Source organism: Manacus candei, unplaced genomic scaffold (assembly GCF_025592945.1).
Source record: "Manacus candei isolate 608988 ecotype Guabito, Panama unplaced genomic scaffold, ASM2559294v1 h1tg000073l, whole genome shotgun sequence".
In the NCBI taxonomy this organism is placed as follows: domain Eukaryota; kingdom Metazoa; phylum Chordata; class Aves; order Passeriformes; family Pipridae; genus Manacus; species Manacus candei.
Window position 1 is genome coordinate 349,490 of NW_026138121.1, and position 19,766 is coordinate 369,255.

Consider the following 19,766-nt stretch of genomic DNA (forward strand, 5'->3'; position numbering starts at 1 on the left):
CTGCACCAGGGCTCCCGGGGGCTCTTGTCCCTTCGGGGAGCTGAGCGTGGCTGTTCAGCACTGGCAGTGACTTCACCTCCAGCTCCAGCATCCTCACTGGAACCCAGTGATAGGAGCCTGGGAGGATGGTGGGAGGTTGTGGTGCTGGAGCAGGGGGACGCGAGGGGACATCAAGTGCTGGCCATGATGTGTGCAGGGACTCAACAGCAACAAAGCCAATGTTGACCCAGAGATCTACTGAACCTGCAGATCCTGGTCATGGTCCCGTGTGGTCAGGAACCCCCCTCCAGGTCTTCCCCCAGAGTTATAAATCACATCTTGATGTTTCCAGCCATGGTCCCAAGGTGAGAGTTGCTGGATGTGGCACCCAGGCACCCACCCTGGCATACGGGTGGGAACCAACACCCAAACAGTGCAGACCAACCATTGACCCCATCTCCTTCCCCTAAAAACACCCAAAACACGAAGCATCCACCAGACATCACATCATTTAAAACTTTCCCAGCCTTTTGCCAGGAATCTCACTTTTCTGGGGGTTTTATTTCCGCTTTCTTTTTCCTCCTGCACCTCCAAACTCAATACCATGAACACACTGCCGGGCCTTTCCCACTTGTACATGCATAGTACCTTTTTTTTTCTGTCTTTTCCCCCCCCATTCTGTAACTTCAAAACTTCTCTAACTTTGGAAAGATTACACAGCAGCAAAAGTACAAAAGAAAACATTATCAATTTTCCACTCTGTCATTTTTCCAAAGTTGGAGACATTCTGAAAGGTTACAGGATTATAAAAAAAAAAAGGAAAAAAAAGTGTGTGTGTGTGGGAAGAGTGAATAAATACCCTCCTCGGCACCCCAGGAGCCATCCCGAGATTGGCGAAGATCCCAATTTTTAGAATGCTGAAGTTTTGGCTCCTAAGTATCCTTCAGAAACGATGTAGTGAATTAAAATAAAAGCCTCTGAAAAACTAATTTTTTAGTACTTTTGTCAATGCAAGCAACATTTTCCCATGAAAAGGAAGATTTGCTGTCAGGACAGCCTGTTTTTCCTGCAGGAGAATTTTCTGCATCCAAAAAGCTGCTCGTGGCCTCACTGCAGGTGCTCTGAGCTGCTGCTGCCACATGAAGAGTTTCATATTCAAACCAAGTGAAGATTTTTTTTTAACAAAAAGTCCTTCTTGATGTTCCTGTCCCTATTTGCTTCCACAAAGTCCTCACTGGGGGTATGTCCTGCTTGTCCCCCTACTCCAAGGTGCCTGCTTCAGTCCAGCTCCCAAATTCAGGTGGGATTTTTGGAGGGTTTGCCAGGCTCCCAGCAGACTTGCATCCCTACAGCCCCTCTATTCCTTCTCTGCACAAATAATCAAAACCTCTGTTTTTCACCCCAAGCTGCCTGAAATGAGCCCAAACAGGGCAGCACAGATGGGCGCATCGCGCCTCAAATCCCCAGCACTGGGGAGTTTTGCACCTGGCGGGGAGTTTGGTTTAGGTGAAGACGTTGAGTCTCTCTGGGGACTGCAGGTCTCGCCTGCGGTGGCCCCACCTCCCCATCCCACTGTGCTGGGGTAATTAGGGCTCCTCAGAGGGCCAGAGCATCCCTGGCACGGCCATGGCCAGGGGCTGCAGCGAAGGGCAGGAGGTTGTGGTGCTCGCCCTGCGCCTTGGGCCATGTTTTTTATTCCGTTGTGGGTGGGATTTTCCAGCTCTGGCTGTTGGGCCCCGTTCCGCTCCAGCTGCAGCTTTATTCTCCATTTCAAAGGCAGCGGAGGCAGACGGTTTCAATGCCACTGCCATTTCAAGTGTGCCAAAAGCAGGGGGACCGCCACGTCCCTGGGACCGGCGCGCTCACCAGGCACCCGCAGGGCTCTGGCTGAGGCCAGCGAGGGAGACGCTGGCAGAGCCCAGGGGCACCTGGGTCCCATGTCTGCACCCTGCGGCATCACACTGCCAACGACACCCCGACACAGCAAGCAGGGGGATAGAGCAACAGCTCGGATATTTTTAGAGCCTGGATTGAGCCTCTTTCCTCAGTTCCTTATTTTGCTTTAAAAAAATAATAAAAGTTGGTTTTATCCATAGGCTGAAAGTCCCAATAAATTTGAGGAGAGGGGCAAAACAGGGCAGCAAAAACCCATCTGAAAATCCCTAAACAAACAAACCCACCATCCTTTTTCCCTCTTCTGCAAGCTCTTCAGCTTTTTCTTCAGATTAATTTTATTCTTTGTTTTCATATGGGCATATATATTAACGGCCTGTCTGTATGGGGATGTGTGTGTAGCTGTTGGCAGACATGCGGAGTTTCCACTCGGCCTTAATGCCAAATTAAAGCTTTATAACTTCAGTAGCTCTTTTTACCAGGGTATTAATAACCACCTCAGACACTGTGGTGCAGTTTATTAATCATTTGTTCATCCGGGGAGCTCGTGAGGGCGACTCGTGCTGTGCCACGGCAGGATGGGAGCGGGGCACAGCCACGGGCAGCCCCCGGGAGGGAACGGGGGCTGGGAGAGGGGAGGAGGATGCCCCGTGGGCAGCTTTTTGTAAATTGGCCAAAGATGTGTTATCTGAACTCAGAGATCCTGACTCAGGTGGTGGGTGATGTCCTGCTGTGCCAGCAGTCTCTGGGCAGGTACCTGCGCTCAGGTCACGTCAGAGGGGATCTGCATCTCACCACGTGACAGAGACCCTCGCACCAGCCCAGTGCCCCATGCACCCACCCAGCTCTCCTGAAAGCATGTGAGACACAGGAGAGGCAGTCTCAGCTCTTGGCCCTGTGGAATGATGGAGCACGGATGAAGGACAAGGAACCACAAGTCACAGTGAGGACCTGGAGGGTTCCCAGCCTAATCACCCCATTGTCCCATGCCTAGACCCTGCTCTGTACCCCTTGCAACGGGTTTAGCTTCCCCAAAGATGGCAGTGCCCCAAAAGGGGCTTTTTTCTCCTCTCATTGATGCTTCCCACTCCCACGAGGGCAGAGACGGATTAAGATCCCCATTCCCTGCACTAGTTTAGGTTGTTCTGATGGATTGGAGCTTTATCACCACCCTCTGGGTTGGAAATGCTCCCTGCATCTCCATCTCACCTCCTTGTGCTAACCCTGGTCGCTTCAGCCCAATTCTGTCACCATTTCCCCATGAAGGGTTTGATGCTCCCCACCAGCAGCATGTTCATCTCCCTGGGGAATTGTCATTGCTGTTGTTGTTTCTTTGGCTTATCAGGCTGATCAAGCCTTGCTTTAAAAAATGTGTTTGTTTGGTTTTTGCTCTGGGAGTAGCAACTGCAAGATCCCCAGCAGGGAGATGGCTTCCCCGGAACGTGGCCGGACATCCTCCAGCACCACCAGACAGAGCAAACCTTATTTGCCATCCCAGGCTTCTCCTAAAGCTTCTCGGGGGACTTATAATTTTGGAAGTGAAGGTTAAGGTCATTCATGCATGTTTTTTTCCTAAATGGATTACTCTAGTGTGACTGTCTGCAAAGGAAAAATCTCTATAAAAATAAAAGGAAAAAGACCCTAGCAGTTTGGAGACAGCAATACATCGACACTGGAAGACTCAAGGTGTCTGAATATTTATACTCCAGTTGGCAGTTATAAAAAAACTCTTCTTCCCTCCTTGTACCCACCCCCTCCCCTTTTTAATCTCAGTACAGGCACGTTAGACGCCCTCAGTCAAAGATCTCCTTTGAACTGTGTATGTGAAATGTTTACAGTTTTACATTTCATATTTCAGCGGGGTGGAGGGGACAGGCACAACAGTCGCACACTGTGAATGCCGGAGAGGGAGGAAGGCAGAGGCCAAGGGGGAGGAGGTTTGGCGGCAATGGGAGGAGAATCAAACACCATCTCCACACTGCAATTGGAAAATTTTAGACTCCTTAAAAAAATATTTAAAAAATAATCCCTGGTGGCGTAGGCTCTGCAGGTGCATCCCACTGACACTGGCCCCTCACATGGGATGGTGGCTCCATCCACCAGCACCAAAAGGGCTGGCGTTACCCACGGGTGACCACTGAGTGACCAGCAGGTTGGACTGGGGCCCCAGTCCCACACAGAACCCTGCACTGGGTCTGTGGGAGTGCCAGAGGCTACAAACTGGAGTGCTGAGGTCCCCCAGGGAAATGCTGCATCTCCCTCCCAGCCCCATGCCCTGGCATCATCTGAGGGCATGTGCAATTAGTTGCAGGGAGAAGTGGCAAATCCTGGTACATGTCCCCAGTGATGGGGGTGCTGCCAGAGGGGCCGGTGCTGCCTGGTACAAGAGGAGGCTGCAGAGCTGCAAGTCCCTGGGCTCGGCTGTCCCAGGGCACAGGGAGGGACAGATGCTGGCAGGCAGTGGGCAAGCACACTGCTCTGCTGAGAGAAGAGCTCAGGACAAGCTCCTCTGCCTGGCAGGCTGTGAGATGGACTGACAGACAAGGGGCTGAGACACTGGGGGTGACATTATCTGTCCAAAACCCAGGGGAGCAGTGGGCATGGCAGTGTTTGGGCAGCTTGGACTGGGGGACCAAGAGAGAGTCCATCCCAGCTGTGAATGCATGTCAGCAGCCTCCCTGTGGTTACTTAGATTTATATTGCCAGTACTCCTCTTGAAAGCTTTCCTAGCCCTAAGCTGACCCTGCAGCCAGACAGGTCTGCTGGCAGACACCCTCCAGGCCCAGCAGCCGGTTCTCTAAATCCTTCCTTCCCCACAGACTAAACTTTCTGGGGTAATTCAGTGCAAGAAATGAGCCAGCAAGCCTGACCCATGGCACAACGTTATCCCAGGAAGACAAGTCAATCCGACGGGAGAGGAGCCCTTCCCAGCCTGTGACAGTCACCTGGTCAGAGTGGCTGTCCCCAAAAGGGCAAAGGCTTCGGGGTGATGTGTCCCCATCCTTGGGGCATCGCCCAGCACATATGTGGGGGTGCTGATGCTTTTCAGAAATATTCTGCTGAGACATGTCCCAGATGCACAGGGCAGCTTTGAGGAGCTCAGTGATGCTGGCAGGAAACCAGGCAACAGCAAGTTCCGAGGAAAGGCACAGGTTGTACCTGTCATCAGTGATGCCCTAATGATGCCCATGAGTTCAGTCTCATCCAAAAAGGATCAGGATCGGGTCCATCCCTGCCCAGAGTCCTTGCATGCCCACGGGCACCAACCTTCGCCCCTCTGCAGCTGCTTCCCCCTCCCCAGCCCACAGAATCCCCCAGCAGCAGCCTTGGGGATTAATTCCCCACCACAACTCCCCTGGCTGCCAAGTGGCCGGACACCCAGGGGCAGCTCGGTGCCTGTGCAGGACCAGGAGGAGACAGCACCGTCCCAGGCACACATGAGCATGCACCCCGGTGCAGGATTGAGCTCACCTCTCTCCACCCCCACTCCACCCCTCTCCTTCCCTGAAGGGATCTGTCAAGTCTCTGCACGATGGAATTTCACTTTGCTATTTTAATGCAATTCTGGCTCAGGCTTAAATGGAACTGGAAACCAAAAGGCCTTAATAAATAAATATTATGATAAGAAATGAAAGCAATGCATACACTCAAGATAATTTGAGGGGGGATAAAAACCTAAGCATTCCTTTCTGTGCCTAAATCATAAAGCTTCATGTGAAGCTGGATGTCTTCTTACCAAACCTTTGCCCTGGAAAATCTCTCCTGCTTGCCCAGGCTGCCCTCCTGAAAAGTCGCCTATTGTTTTAGAAACACTTTGAGCCAGATAAGACAATAGCCTTGAAATTCCTTCTAACTTTGTCGGTGACAGGGCTCGGGTGACCCTGCGCATGGCTGGAATCCGCCTATAAGAGATCTTTCATTATATTCTGGGCTCTGAGATTTCATTCACACGCTATTTAACCTTGCCGTACGCACAAACACGCAGCTGCCACAACAGCACAGCCAGAGCCGGGCTGGAGAAATCCTACATACTGTAAGTGCTACGGAAAGAAAAGAGAAAACCCAACAGATGGTACAGATAGTGGCGAATTAAGGAGAAAACCCCCTTTGAGGCAGCCAACACCATCATGTATAGGGCTGTGTGTGCCCGTGTGTGCGCGCGCACTCCCGCGCGTGTGTATAGAAAAAATCCGAGCTAAATATAGAGGTGCTATAGAAAAGCGAAGGTATAGACAGACCATACATAAAGCTCTGTGTGTATGTCTGTGAAGGGGAGGCTCTGGTTCAACACGGGAGTGGTGAAACAGAAAAGCCCGAAGTTGATAAGGATGGGATGTACCTCTCTTTCCAAGAGACAGGGAAAGAGCTCCCTTATTTTTCAGGCTTTGCTGTGCTCAGCTACCTGAAGTTTTCTGCTGCCCACACCCCTGGAGCCAACATCTGAGATTCCCCCACGCCGATGTAAAGCCCCTGAGCACAGATGCAGCCTCCCGGCGTTATCGACGCCCGCTCCGCCATCCCTGCCCTCCAGCCCAGCCCGGGGCAGCCTCCCTGCCTGCACCGCCCTGCTCAGCCCCCTCTCACAGACACCGAAACCAGCAGAGCCCCCCTAAGCCCCTCCAAACAGCCATATTTTCCCTGTGATGGGTGCAGACTTGTTTGCCCACCCTAATTTTCTGCCTCTGCACTCCCTGCCTTGAGATAAAGAGTCCAAACAAAAAAACCCTGAAGTCTAAGAAATGCAACTCATTAAAGAGTTTACAAACCCAACCCCAGTCCAAGGCAGTAGGAGAGAATATCTGGAAGCGACATTTAAAATCCCCTCCACTGTTTGTTGTTACTGCTGCTGCCTTCTCCAGCCTGCACTTAAACCCCAGCTCTAAGGAGGAGATCCGGCTGCCCAATCCACACATCAAACAGTAAACCTTCAAGCAGGGAAGATTTTCTCTTACCTTGACTGGCTTTATTTGCCAGAGTGTTTCCAGAGTGGAGGAGAAAGAAAAGGATGGAAAATCCAGCAATCTGCAAAGCTCCCATTGCAATCCCAGTCTGCAGGGAGGAGCGGGGGCAAGAAGGGGGATTTCTAGTGCTTTAAAGGAAACAAGGGGCTGAGCATGCGAAGGAAAATCAAGGGGAGGAAGGGGGTCTCTCCTTGCCGTGTGTGAGACAGAGGAAGGGAAGGGAACTGAACTGATGGAAAAAGCTGCTTTGGGTTCAGTTTGGGGCTCTTGGTGTTGCTGAAGAGAAGAGAGCGAGGGAGGGAGACCCAGGGCAGTTGGAGGAAAGTGGACTCTATCGCCCTCTCTCTGGCGGCTGCTCTGATCCCTTCTCCTTTTTTTTTTCCTTAAATAATCCCAGCCAATTCCAGTTTTGCAAGAGCAGCAGCAGCAGCAGCAGCAGCAGCACTGAAGGGGGGAAGCAGGCGCCTTGCCCTGGTGCTGGGGACCTGGGAAAGGGGAGTGGAAAGGAGAGCCCCATCCAAGCAACGCCCTTTTTCTCTCTCCCAGCCTTTCTTTCTTTCTTTCTTTCTATTTGGCTTTGGTTACTCCTTCCCGGCTCCCCCCCTCGCACCCCCAAGGCTGGGCTTTGCCTGCAGGAATTTACAGTCTGCGCTGAAGGAGAAGGGCCAGTAGCCATGGAGACTGCTTCCCTGGGAGCAGGGAGGTCAGGCGGAGACCATGGGCGATCAATGCATCAATGCAAAGCCCCCCGCAACCCCCAGACCCACCCGGCACCTCGCAGCCCCTTGGCCAGCCGAGGGCTTGAGGTGGTGGCAAGGGGAGGGGTGCCGGGGGAGGCTTATGGAATGAGAAAAGGCAAGGGGTGGACAAGAAAAGGGGAAAGAAAAAAATATATATAAGAAAAAAACCCAAGAGCTTGCAGATGGCACAACCCGGCTGGGCTTGGCAGCTGCGGGAGCATCTCAGAGTTGTGGGCCAGGGGAAAGCAGGGCCAGAGAGTAGCTCTGCTGGCTGCAGGGAAAGGTGGGAGGAGGGACTGAAAATAAGGGTGGAGGGAGAAGAAAAAGACCATTCTGAAATATTTGAGGGATTTTGTTTGCTTGTGGGAGCTTCTCATAGCCTGGCCTTCTGCAGCTGGGGGCACCCCAGGCAGGCAGGGGGACCCCTGCCCCACTCCATGACCAGGAGGAAGGTGTGCAGTGATTCCACCTGTCCAGGGATACAGGGTCCCACAGCCGCAGCAGCCACCATGCCCACAGGGTCATCCTGCCCATGGGCTCCTCCCAGCCCACCATGCTGCCCCTGCACCCTCCTGTACCCCCTTTTGTCCTAATAACACCTAAAGATACGACAGGGGGCTGTAGGCAATGGAAAATATCCAACCTAGCCAAGGCTCCCGCTGCATAGAGGAGGGTCTGCAGCTGGATAGGAGGATGCTGAGGAGTCCCTGGGTCTAGTCATTCTTTCCCCAGAAAAACATCCCTCCTTGGGCTGCCCTCATTGGATGGGGACCTTCCCTTTGAGAGGGGGTTTGCAGGAGCAGGTCTGCTCCCCTGAGCCACACCAGTAATGCAAACCCATCCCTGGTACAGCCAGGCTCCAGGGCAGCCGGGAAAGGGCAAAGGCGTGGGATGAGTGATTAGTAAAGTTGCAAAAGAGTTTTACACATAAAAGTACGAATGCAGAGGTGTTGTCCTTAGGATGTACTGGGAGAGGACCATGACCAGTGGGAATGTGCTATCCCGCTTGGCACTGCCACTGGAGGAAGCCAGCTCCAGTCTGTGCCAGGAGCTCCTGGGGATGAAGGCTCCTCTCGTACTGTGCTGAGTGGGAAGGAGCCCTGGTCCTTGCATTCCACATCCTGGCACGAGCTGAGACCATCCTTAGTGGGGTGCCACCACCCTCCCACGAGCATCACTCTGCTTTTCTTTCCGGGCTGAGATTTGCTGCATAAACACGAGTCTCTTATGGCTGTTGCAAGAGCAGAGTCAAAATGGAAACTCTGCGCTGGGTTACGCCGGCAGACCCTGTGCCTGCCACCGCACCTCGCACCCCATCCTGTGATCTTTATCATCATAACCAGAGGAAAACTAAACAGTCCTCCTTTTTTTCCCCTCTAACCTGTCCTCTAAATCTGGAGACCAATCTCTCGGCAGGAGGAACAAGACCTTCAGCAATGTTGATTTATAATTGAGCTTCTAAATTGCAGGTTTACGCATTAGTATAAACACCCATAAACCAGCCTTAAATACACAGGACCGTGTGTAATTAAAACACCAAAACACCAGGCAGCCACGTGACAGCATGGGGGGATGAGCAAACCTCCTCACTTGTGCCCAGGCTGCCTCAGTGGAGACTAGTCTCCAGCCAAGTGCTCCCAGTTAAACCAGTGCCTTGCACTGAGGGAAGTGGGTCTTGCCCTTGAAGGCAGATCCTTGGCCAGCAGAAGCCTTGCTCATGCCACGTGAGCCAAGGGGCTGACACCCACATCTCGCTCCTCCAACGGGCTTGCAAAGCACCACAGCAAAGCAGCAGGGTTGAGGTGAGCTGCTGCTGACCAGGAACGCACTAAAATATTATATGATCTTGCTTTCTTCCCAAAACATGCTGCCTGGTCAAGCGGCCGAAGGGCCGACGGAGGCGTCAGGGCTGTGCACGCTGCGGTGCCCCTCCAAGTACAGGGGTGTCCCCCTGCCCCATGCACAGATGGGGAAAGTCAGGCAGATGGAGACTCCCGAGATCACACACGGAGTCTGGACAGAAGGCCATGAATCACACCTGAATCACCTGCAGGACAGCCCTGATGGCTCCTCACCAGCTCCTGCTGCTGCCACGCGGAGCTGGCATGGATCTGTTCCAGGGAGCCCTCTCTGAAGGCCTTCACAGGCACTGGGACAACCCTGCCAGCCTGAGCCTTGTGAGTGTGTGTGTGTGCATGTGTGGCAGGGAAGGAGGTGGCAGGACTCTCCTCCCCGCTGCCTCCACTCCCCGTTGTGCACTTCTGGGCAAAATCCATTTGCTTTGGCTTCATGTAGGGCCAGAAGATTCGGCCCATTGTGCTGCGGCGCTGAAGAGCCAGCAAGGAATTGTCAACCATGCTGAAACGGTTACATGGGGAGTCATGAAAATTTACTGCACCACACTCCAGTCCCTCGCCAAGAAATAAAAGCAAAAGATCACAACAGGCATTTTTTTAATTTGAAGCAAAATTAAAAAAAGAACGGATCTGCACTCAGAAAACAACAACCACATCCACAGATCAAAGCAGCTGTTCTCCTCTCATTCAGGGTTTTAAGAGGTTTCTGCAGCTACAGAGATGTTTACACAGGGAGAGAGATACATACATTGTGCTCTCTTGATGCTGCCTCTCCCCCCTTCATCTGGCAAAACATTCCCTGGGAGGCGATATGAGGTCATTCCTAGCCCCTGTCTTGTTTTCCTCAAGCTGCAAGGCTTCGGGGCAAGAGGCAATTCAGTTCCCATTAGCACACACACATTTGCACTTGGAACCCTCCCATGTACATTTTGCTGGGGAACCTTGGGATGGACAGGGGACCAGCCCTCATCAGTTTTTTCCCCGAGGGAATTCCAGCAGCCAGAGCTGACGCGAGAGCCAGTGGCTCTGACAAAGCTCCTGGGAAGGTACGTGGAGCCAGGAGGCGGGCTGGCATCTTCTGCAGACCAGCTTCTTCTGCAGACCAGCCACAATGTTTCTGTGGCTTCCACCACTTTTACGACAAGAAGGCTGAATGGCTCTGGGGAGCACTAATGGACTGTAAAAGGTTTTTTCCCCTCTGCCTCCTTGGCTTGAGCCCAATTCCGAGCAGCACTGAGCCCCACTCCAGTGCTTGTGCAGGGACGGAGGCTGTGGGAATGTGCCAGGGCAGGCTCTGCCTTCACCTCGGCATCAGCACGTTGGTCCAGCTGCTCCGTAGGCAGCACCCGCTTTGGCAAACGGACAAATTCTGGCTGTGAGCCAGCCTGCACTGTCTGTGAACTGAAAAAACCCTCCGAAACAAATCTCCCTATCTCTAGCATGAATTCAATGCCATGTGCTAGGAACGAGCTGCGTCTCCAGCTCGGACTGCACGTGCTTGCGTGATGCTGAGCCAAAAGGTGTTTCTGAGGCTGCAGAAGAAGCTGCTGAGAAGCAAAACTCCCCAAGGCCCTTAGGGCCTGCAGAAGCAGTGATTGAATCAGGCAGGGATATTATAGGCAGAAGAGTGAACTGGGAGATTTCCCTTTCCCTCTAGTCCACAAGGACAACACTGCCCATTCGGGGCAGGACCCCCTCTCCCTGCTGCAGCGGGGTGTTGGATGCTGGCACCGTGTCCCACCCTGCACGCTGGAAGGTGTCGGGTCCAAGAAACAGCAGCCCAGACATTTCAATGCCCCAGTGAGGGCTGTAGCCTACAACTTGGAACAGAATAGACTATTTTTAAAAACAGAGAGGAAAACACAGTATTCCCAGCGACATGCCAACAGCCCAGGCTCGTGCGACCCAGCCTGTCCCCAACGCTACGTCCCTCATTTCCCCTATGGTTTGATCAAGATGCCTCCAAGGTGGGTAGAAAAGCACCAAGTAACACTAAATGAGAGCCTGCACCCTGTGACACCTTTTTTCCAGTGTCACGGAGTTTCCTAAAACGCTGTGTGCGAAAGCCCTTGTTTGTAATTCCCAGTTTGCAGCAGGAGAAGGTGACACACGCTGAGGTGAGGTGACTTACCCGGCATCATCGGGAAGGTCAATGGCAGCGCCAGGAATAGCCCAGTCCCCAGTTAACCACTAACCACACTTATCCCAGAATAAGGGTCTCTTTTTCCAGCTAAATTTATAACAGCTTTCCAAGTGACATAAGGTCTTACAGAAATAGGCAGGCTTTTATTCCAGAATAATTACTGGGAGATTGGACTGGAGTGTGTATAATTACACTGGTGTCACTGCTGCCAGTGAGTCGGACCCTGTGCCACTGGGACACTTGCTGCACACTCCCTACAGCTTTTATCTCATCCTGCTTTTACAGGAGTGTGTGTATGTCAGCTGAGATCATCAGGGTGTGGGTGGAGAAGGAAGGGGCTTTGTGTAGAAAGGAAAGCGATGTATCACTCTCTAAAGCTCTGTTAATTGCATTTCCCATGGAAGATATCCTGATAAAAGGTCTTCAGCTACTGAACTCAAAAGGAGTCTTTTGGGGGGCACTGGATTGCACCCCAGATGGAATCAGCAATGCTCTGTGCATCTGCTTCAAGTTCATCCCAGACACAGCTTTGGAGCAGGTGTTTTATTTTAAATACATTTTACACCCCACATCAGTAAAATCGAGCTCTGAGTCCAGGTCAAGGCCTGAAACACATTTCTGACATAAGCTGCGGGGACACATTGTACGTAAACACCCTTTGAAAGTAACTTCTGTGTTTATCAGGTGTTGATGTGTCTGGGCATTGGCTGGAATGGTGCCTGCCAGGAAGGGGGCTGTGGGGGCTGTACGGGGCTCTGGAGGGCTGCTCTGCCACCCCTGGCCCTGGGGCCACACACCATGACAAGGCAGGGGTTAACTGTGACACCGCGGGAACTCCAGGACCCAAACGCACATGTTTAAAAGTAGCACTTCTCTCCTTAAAATAGTTTATGAATCTTACTTGGGGATAAATCCAACACCCTGCAGCAGAAGGAGACCTATTAATTCCTGAGTTTTTTCACGCCGTAGTAAAGCAGCGGTTTTATTTGCCCGCCTTGTGTAAGATGTCAGTCATTTTCCCACTTGCATTTCCATCTACAATTTAACAAGGCAGCAGTTTATTTCCAGAAGCCCCAGCCAGACCCCAGCCAACTGCGTCAATATTTTGTTGCTTACACAAACGCCACCATTAGAGTCAATACCCCATTCTGGGGGAGGCTTTTTCCCTTTTTTTTGGAAAAGGGTTCCTCTGGGATGATGCATGTACAGCTCTGGAAGTATGAAAGGTAACAGCAGCCTCTCTGAGCGGGTACCCGGTGCAGAGACGTTGCTGAAATCATGAGCACACTGCTCAGGGCACTGACCTGACCAAAGGCATTTGCTAATTAATTCATTCTTCCAAGAGACTTAACTGCCTCTTGCCTTCGGAAACCAAGGCAAACCCGAGCCAAATCCAAAGCCTGTCAGAAAACAGGGAGAGACCCTTATTGAGTGCAGAACACTTCAGAGGTGGGAGTTGGCTCCCGCTCGTCTGGTGCTGCCGCGGGGCCGAGGCAGGGCAGGCGTCCAACCCCGAGCGGCCGCTTCGCCCTCCCGCAAGGTTCCTCACTGCCACTTTTGGGACAGAGCAGGGAGGCAGAGCTTGGCCATGCCGGGGCCTCCCCACCTTCTTCAGCCTCCCCCTACAACACTGCTTTGGGATGTCTTCCCTGCACTGCAGCTGGTCACGGGTTGACCACGGCTGCTGCCTTGTTTGATGGTTGCTCCTGCAGCCTGCATCATCCTGCTGCCTTTGGCAGGTTCTCCCAAAAACCCTCAGAGATTTTCTGGTCCAGTGTGAGCTCGAGCTCAGCACGGCAGGTTCACCCCTCTGCCCCAGCCTCCCGACCACGGCTCTTGAGCCACGGGGCCCTCGAGGCACCCCTAGCACCTCCCTGAATCTGCACCCATTGGCACCCACAAAAGCTGGGGGATTTAACCCCACTCATGGCTAAAACATCTGACAAAATCCCAAGGCCAACACAAGCAGGGGAACAAGGGGAACCTAAAGAAAAAGGTTCCACCAGCCTGGGCAGCTGGGGAAGCCCTGCAGGATCTCCTCTGTGATCCTGCATCAGACCACTTTCACATGAGAACAGAGCAGGCTTAGTGTGTCAACAAGCCCCAAACACCGAGGGCAGCTGGAAGTCAGATGACATTATTTTTTTTTTTATTTAAAACAAACTTCTTAACCTACAGGAAAGTAAACGTTCTTCTAGGATGGCCAAGAAAACCATGCTGGGATTTTCCAAATGGGCATGACTGACTGTTTATGAGCAGAGGCTTCCAAACGCAGGAATAAATGGCTTGCTCTCAGCAGGTTTTCCTTTCTATATTTACCCTCACCTGAAATGAACACTATTGCACACTGCAACACTTATTCCCTCTGATCAGGGGAGCAGGCAAAGAGACTAACCAGCCACAACACGTCAAACAAATTGTTAATCTGGTGTTTGCACGGGCAGGGGGAGGAGGGAGTCCCCTGGGTTTGGGGCAGGGCCCAGGTCCTGCTTACAATTCCCATCCCAGCTTGGCAGGAGCACTTTGCTTGCCTGCTGCTGCTTCTGGCTGCCAAGAGCTGGAGCTGGGTCCTTCGTGGAACTGATCTGTCACTTCCCAACAGGTCTCAAGTCCCCTCCCTGCGGCACCTGAGCACCCCTGATCACAGGCAGCTGGTGGAAAGGGCTGACAGCTGGTGCAAGGACCTGCCCGAGGCTGCACAAGAAGCTTAGAAAAGGCAAGAAAGTGTGCCCAGATCCCAGGAGAATGCTCAGGCATGAGATAACCCTCTCCAACGGGCTGAGCTTTGCAATCCTCATCCACAAGTCCCAGTTTCCACACTGGGTGTTTCTCTGCCTGTTCTCAAGGTGGGAAGTCCCTACAGATGCAAAGGTGTGGTCCCTCCCAGCAACAGGTCGCCAGCAGGCACGAACTGTCCTGCTGGCATACAAATTGGCCATGAAAGACCTAAAAGTTTCTTTGACAAGGGGCTTGGGGGGGCTGAGCCATTGCAAACCAAACCTTACCATGAGGCCAACCACTCAGCTGTAAAATCTCTCCTAATCCCAGCCCTGGGGAAAGGAGAGGACGGGGAGATCACCTGCCTCTCCAGGATGTCACCCACATCACATGGCTCCCTGGGTCATGCTCACACCCACCACCACCTTCAAATCTGGGCTTGACCTCCAGTTTACCTTGAAGTTCACTAATTGTGCCAGCTCTGGCACACTGGCTGAAAAAGGGGTTCACATCGTCCCAGGAAGAATGGGGGACATTAATCCCCCGTGGCAGTAGGGGAGGTTGATCAGTCATTAGAGTACACAGGGGCTGAGGCCACCGAGCCCTCAAAGAGGCCCTTGGATGTGGGCAGCAGGGCTTGCATGTATTCATGCCAGGCAGGACCTGTTTTTTTGTGGTTTTTTTTTTTTCCCAGCTCTAACTTTTCACTTTTGAAAAAGTCTGTCCTTGTTGGAATAGCTGAGCAAACCCTTCCCCAGCCAGCCATTCCAAGAGAATTTGTGTTAATCCAGATTAATGAACATAAAGCAATCTAGATAAACCGCATTAAGCCAAAAACACCTTTGAACTTTTCTTTTTTTTTTTCAATCACAATCCCTACCCGAGCACTGTGTGTGGTTTGGGCCTCCCCAGAGCCGAGCTCTGCACCGACCCACAATTAAATCAGCAAATACAAAGATCACCCAGAGCCAGTGGCACCAGCAGCGACCTGGCACGTGGGGCCCAAGAGCAGTTCCGGGTCCAGAGGCATCCAGAGGGGTGAGATGGCACAAGAATCATGTCCTCAGCTCCAGGCACATCTCCTGGCAATGATGCCTGGGCTCTAGCCTGGCTGCCTACATGGCTGTGAGCCAAACCCCTCCAAGCCTCAGTTTACCCAGCACCAGCCCATCTCCTAAGTACACAGATGACAGATTGGCCTGAAACACCCTGAGACCAGGCACTGCCCACAGGTGACTGGACAGGGTGGGTAATGGTTTGTCCCCACAGCTCGGACACGTGCACTGTGACTGAGGTGGCAACAGCCAGGTCATGCATACGGGATGTCTCATGGAAAAGGTCACACACCAGTTCAGAAGCAGGGAATTAACAGATACCATAGTAATTGGTGAAGCACGTGGCTTGTTACGGGCACATATATGCCTTGACACCCACGCCAGAGTCATCACAGCACCAGATACTCAATTCTCCAAAGAACTCCCAACCAAAATCAGACCCAACACCAAGACATCCTCTCACCTGGACAAGGTGGACAACACCCCTTCATGCGCCTGCCAGGATGCCGGGAGCTCCTCAGGATCCAGCTGTCTGCCCACATACTTGCACCAGCATCCAGCACAGGAACAATCCAAACCTTGTCTGGTGCCCCAGGAGCTCCTGCAAAAATAGCTTTCCTAACTGATGGGGCAGAGAAAAACTCCTGGCTCTCCCCTCTACACCCTCCCAAAACACCTGCTATCGCTTTCTGCCCCCATTGCCCTCCTCCTTGAAGGCTGATTTCTAACAGCCACAGCTGTAGCTTGTAGGCTCCAAATTTGGAAGCGGGGGCTGTGACACCACCTGGGCTCTGCCTCTCCTCTTGGGCCTGGGTTTGCTATTTTGCAGAGAACCTTCTGTGGCTGCTCAGCAGGGTGGCTCACAGCTTGGGGCACTGTGCTTCGCTCCCAGGTCATTTGGATTGGGATACCCCAGGAAGTTTGCTTTCGGCTGCCTCTGGCCGTGCGTGGGTGTGCAAACAGTGACCAGTTTCACTGCTGGTTCGACTCCTTTAAATGGGGACTTTCATATTTGTCAGGCTTGGAAAAACATCACCATCTTTTAAACAAAAAATCCATTTCCTCTTCCATGGGGAAGGTGTTTCTGTTTGCACTGGCAGGCCCTTCCCTGCTGCTGCGCCCAGCACAGTTGTGCTGGTGGGGTTGCAGAAGTGTGGCTGTCCCACTGTGGTGGAACTATGGTGAGTTCCTACTATGGTGAGGATGCTCCAGCTGTGGAGCTCTCTCTGCTCCTGCTGGGAAAATGGGAGCCTTCTAGGAAAGCTGAGCCCTCTGTACCAGGCTGGGTTTGATTTCTTAGGGAAATTCCTTCAAACAGGGCAGAGGATTTGCATGGACTCTCCATGGCCCCTCATCGATGCCATTTGTGGTGCAGATTTGTAGCTCAGATGGTTCTTTTCCAATGTGATCATCAGGGTTACAAATTTCTGAGATGATAAAAGGGCAAATTGGAAATCTCCCTATGGAGTTTGCTGCCTGACACTCAAGTGCTCACCCTGAAAGACTCAAAATCCCAATTTCCTCTGTTGGGATTTCAGCTAGATGGCTTGGCTAAAATAAATGAGATTATCCTAATCAGAGAGATGGATGGAGTTCATTAAAACAGTAGATTAGAAGAACCCACCCTGCCTATTACCAGTGCTCCTGAGGTCTTCTGCCTTTCTGGCAAGTTAAAGCCACTCAGGAATTAGACTGCTTTGCAGAAATCTGCAGGAAATGCATTAAAAATACATACTGCTATTACAATTCTTCATGTCACCAGTCACTTGGGAGAGGAAACTAATGAAGGGAAAATGCATATATATTTAAATACTTACAATTAACTCCCCTGGGATCAGGATTTATGGGCTGGGAGCAGTGGGCCCTCCTCTGAAACAGAGACAACAGCAAACTTAAGTCCCCTCAGGAACGGTGAGGAAAATGCTTTTTCCCCACCCTCACCTTTCTCACCTGAAGCTAAGGATCAGAAAAGGGCAGAAGGTGGGTCTGGCACTGCACAAAGCTGAACAGGGAGCACTGGGGGAAATTCCTGTGCAGGATTTGGGCCAAACTGGTCCCATGAGGAGCGTTACTGGTTTTGTTTCTCATGACCAGTTGCTTTCCTGCTCACGAGCCATTCCTGTGGCTTTGAGCAGCTGCCCTATGCCCTGCCTGGGGGCTCCGTAACCCCCCAGCACCAGCCCCGGCTGCACAGGTGCTGAGGAATTAAATAAAAAAGGAAGTTCTGGGAGGGAGAAGAAAGGCAAATTGTTTACTGGCACACAAGGAGCCTCATCCCAGATTTTGCGGTTTTGCCCCTCGTAAGGTTTAATCCCAACTTCAGGGAAGTCGAGGGGAGGTTACAGGAGGTGGCCGGAGTCAGGGCCTTCCCTCAGGGCCCGCCAGAAAGGAAAACGGACAAACCCAGATGGACGCGGCGGCGGCTGCACGGCCGGCAGCGCTCCCTGCAGCCTCCCGGCTGCTCCCGCCGCAGCTCCCGGGACGAAGCGCCTGCGACAGCACAGCCGGGATGGCGGGGAAGGGGTGGCTGAGACGCGAGGACGGGGACGGAACACGCGCTGCCCGCGGGTCGCGGCGCCTGGACACGCCTCGCACCGGGGCCACCGCCCCCTCGCTCCCCCCCCGCCTGCAATGGGAGCGGCCCGCCGCGCCGCCTCCGCCCGGCGCCCGGCGCGGCCCATTCGCGGGGCCGGGGGGCGCCGCCTCCCGCGAGTGCGGGGTCCGCGTATGGCGGGTTCGCGGCCTGGCGGGGGCGGGCGCGGGGCCCCCGGGGCGGTGTGACCCGGTGTGACTCCCCGGTGTGACTCCTCGGTGTGACTCCCCGGTGTGACTCCCCGGTGTGACTCCTCGGTGTGACTCCCCGGTGTCCCCAGTGCCACCCCGGTGAGGCGGCGCGGCCGCCGCTCCCGGCCGGCACTAGGGGTCAGCCCCGCGCCGGGGATGGCGGGCCCGGCGGGGAGGAGCGTCCCCTCACACCCACAGCAGGTGATTTGTCTGAGCACGAACCCGCACGTTTTTACTCAAAAGCTGCTCCGTAATGCTTTTAACCCCCCTTCCTCCGCATTCTTCTCTTACTTTTATCCCGCTTTTGTGCAGCCAGCCCTGCACCGGTTCCCTCCTTGGAGGAGCTACGGACTTACATTTCCATGTGCATGAAATTGTCATCAGAGCCACGTGGGACTGCCAGGGATCAGCTTCGTCCACAAAGTCTGTGTGTGTGTACACATATCTGTCTATAGATGTGTATATCTACATAGGCTTGGCTTCTCTCTGTCACGTAACAGAAAACGTGTGAGAATGGGGAAGGAGGTGGTTCGGGTATGACACTAGAAATAACAAGAAAATAGGATAGCTCCTGAAATAAGTTGAAGAAGTTGGAGCCTGTTTTATTTATTCAATGCTTTATGATGTACTAAGAAGTTCTTAAATCTGGTGTCAGGTATGACTCACTAGCATGGAAAGATTTAGAGGCTCCAGCTGTGTAAGCTGTGACTATGACAAGAACAAAGCACACTCTGCAGAGGAGCTCCCTCTGAGGTGTCAGCGTTTGAGCTGAAGAGCTGTTTAAGTGCCTGACACACTCTCACTGCAAAAACAAGCACTAGCTAGAAAAATGTTCTGTTGGGTCTTCTCTGAGGGCTTGGAGAGTTTCCCTGAAAAGTGCTGTGCTTCTCTCACAGGAGATTTCTGTGCAAAGGTTGATTGACCAATAATTTTCTGTTTTCATACTTTTACTCCCTGGAAGGCAGTGGATTCATTCCTTCCTCAGCCTTTTAATTTTCTTTGATGGACATAATTCTCAAAAAGATTTCCCCAAAGGCCGTTCCCCATTCAGGAAGAGCTGCTGGAAGTTGGGTACAGGTTTGGATGAGTGGCACCAAACAGGCAGGAGTCCGGGAATTCTCAGGAAGGTGCTTCTCCCAGACACAGGCCGGATTATTTTTCATCACATTCTCCGTGTACCAGGCAGGAGTTGGATCCATTCTCCAGTTTCTCAGATCCTGCCTCAGCTTGTAAAAGTCCACCCAACCAGGGTCAGTGGGAAGTGCTCCTTGGTATGTCAGGATCTGAATAAACCTCTAAAGTACAAAAGTAGTGGCCTTCTTTCCTCAAAAAACCTGCCAGCATTTGAGGGGGAAGGTAAGGGGGCTGTGGAGTTCATTGAACTGCAGTGCAGCTCAGGCCTTTTTAATTCAAGGTGTTCATTCTGCCCTGGGCCTGTAACCTCTGCTGTGTCGGTCCCAGCCAGGGCTGTGGCTGTGAGGGATAAAACTGCACAGTCTTTCAAACCATTCACCCAGCTCCGTGTGTTTCAGAGTCAGCCTGAAAACCTGACTTGCTGAGATATTAGAAATGGAACATAAAGTATAAATTTAGCAATCCCTGGCGTATTTAGTATTTTACATCAGCCAGATTTTACT

The 19,766-nt window shown here is 52.6% G+C and overlaps 1 protein-coding gene across 8 annotated transcripts in view; it reads right to left on the bottom strand.

The window, feature by feature from the left end:
• The window catches only part of SCUBE3 (signal peptide, CUB domain and EGF like domain containing 3), a 41,852-nt gene extending 23,918 nt beyond the window's left edge, over positions 1-17,934 (bottom strand). For 4 of the 8 annotated variants that reach the window (XM_051808899.1, XM_051808900.1, XM_051808893.1 and 1 more), the window contains exon 1: positions 6,825-7,171. In XM_051808899.1, the coding sequence (XP_051664859.1) occupies positions 6,825-6,909 (85 nt within the window). In that variant the 5' untranslated portion in view covers positions 6,910-7,171. Of the gene's footprint in view, positions 1-6,824; positions 7,172-15,808; positions 15,968-16,021; positions 16,063-16,969; positions 17,053-17,162; positions 17,215-17,295 lie in introns of those variants that run through there. The other 4 variants (XM_051808896.1, XM_051808897.1, XM_051808895.1 and 1 more) reach the window with 4 other exon arrangements.
• Positions 17,935-19,766: the final 1,832 nt, after the last annotated feature.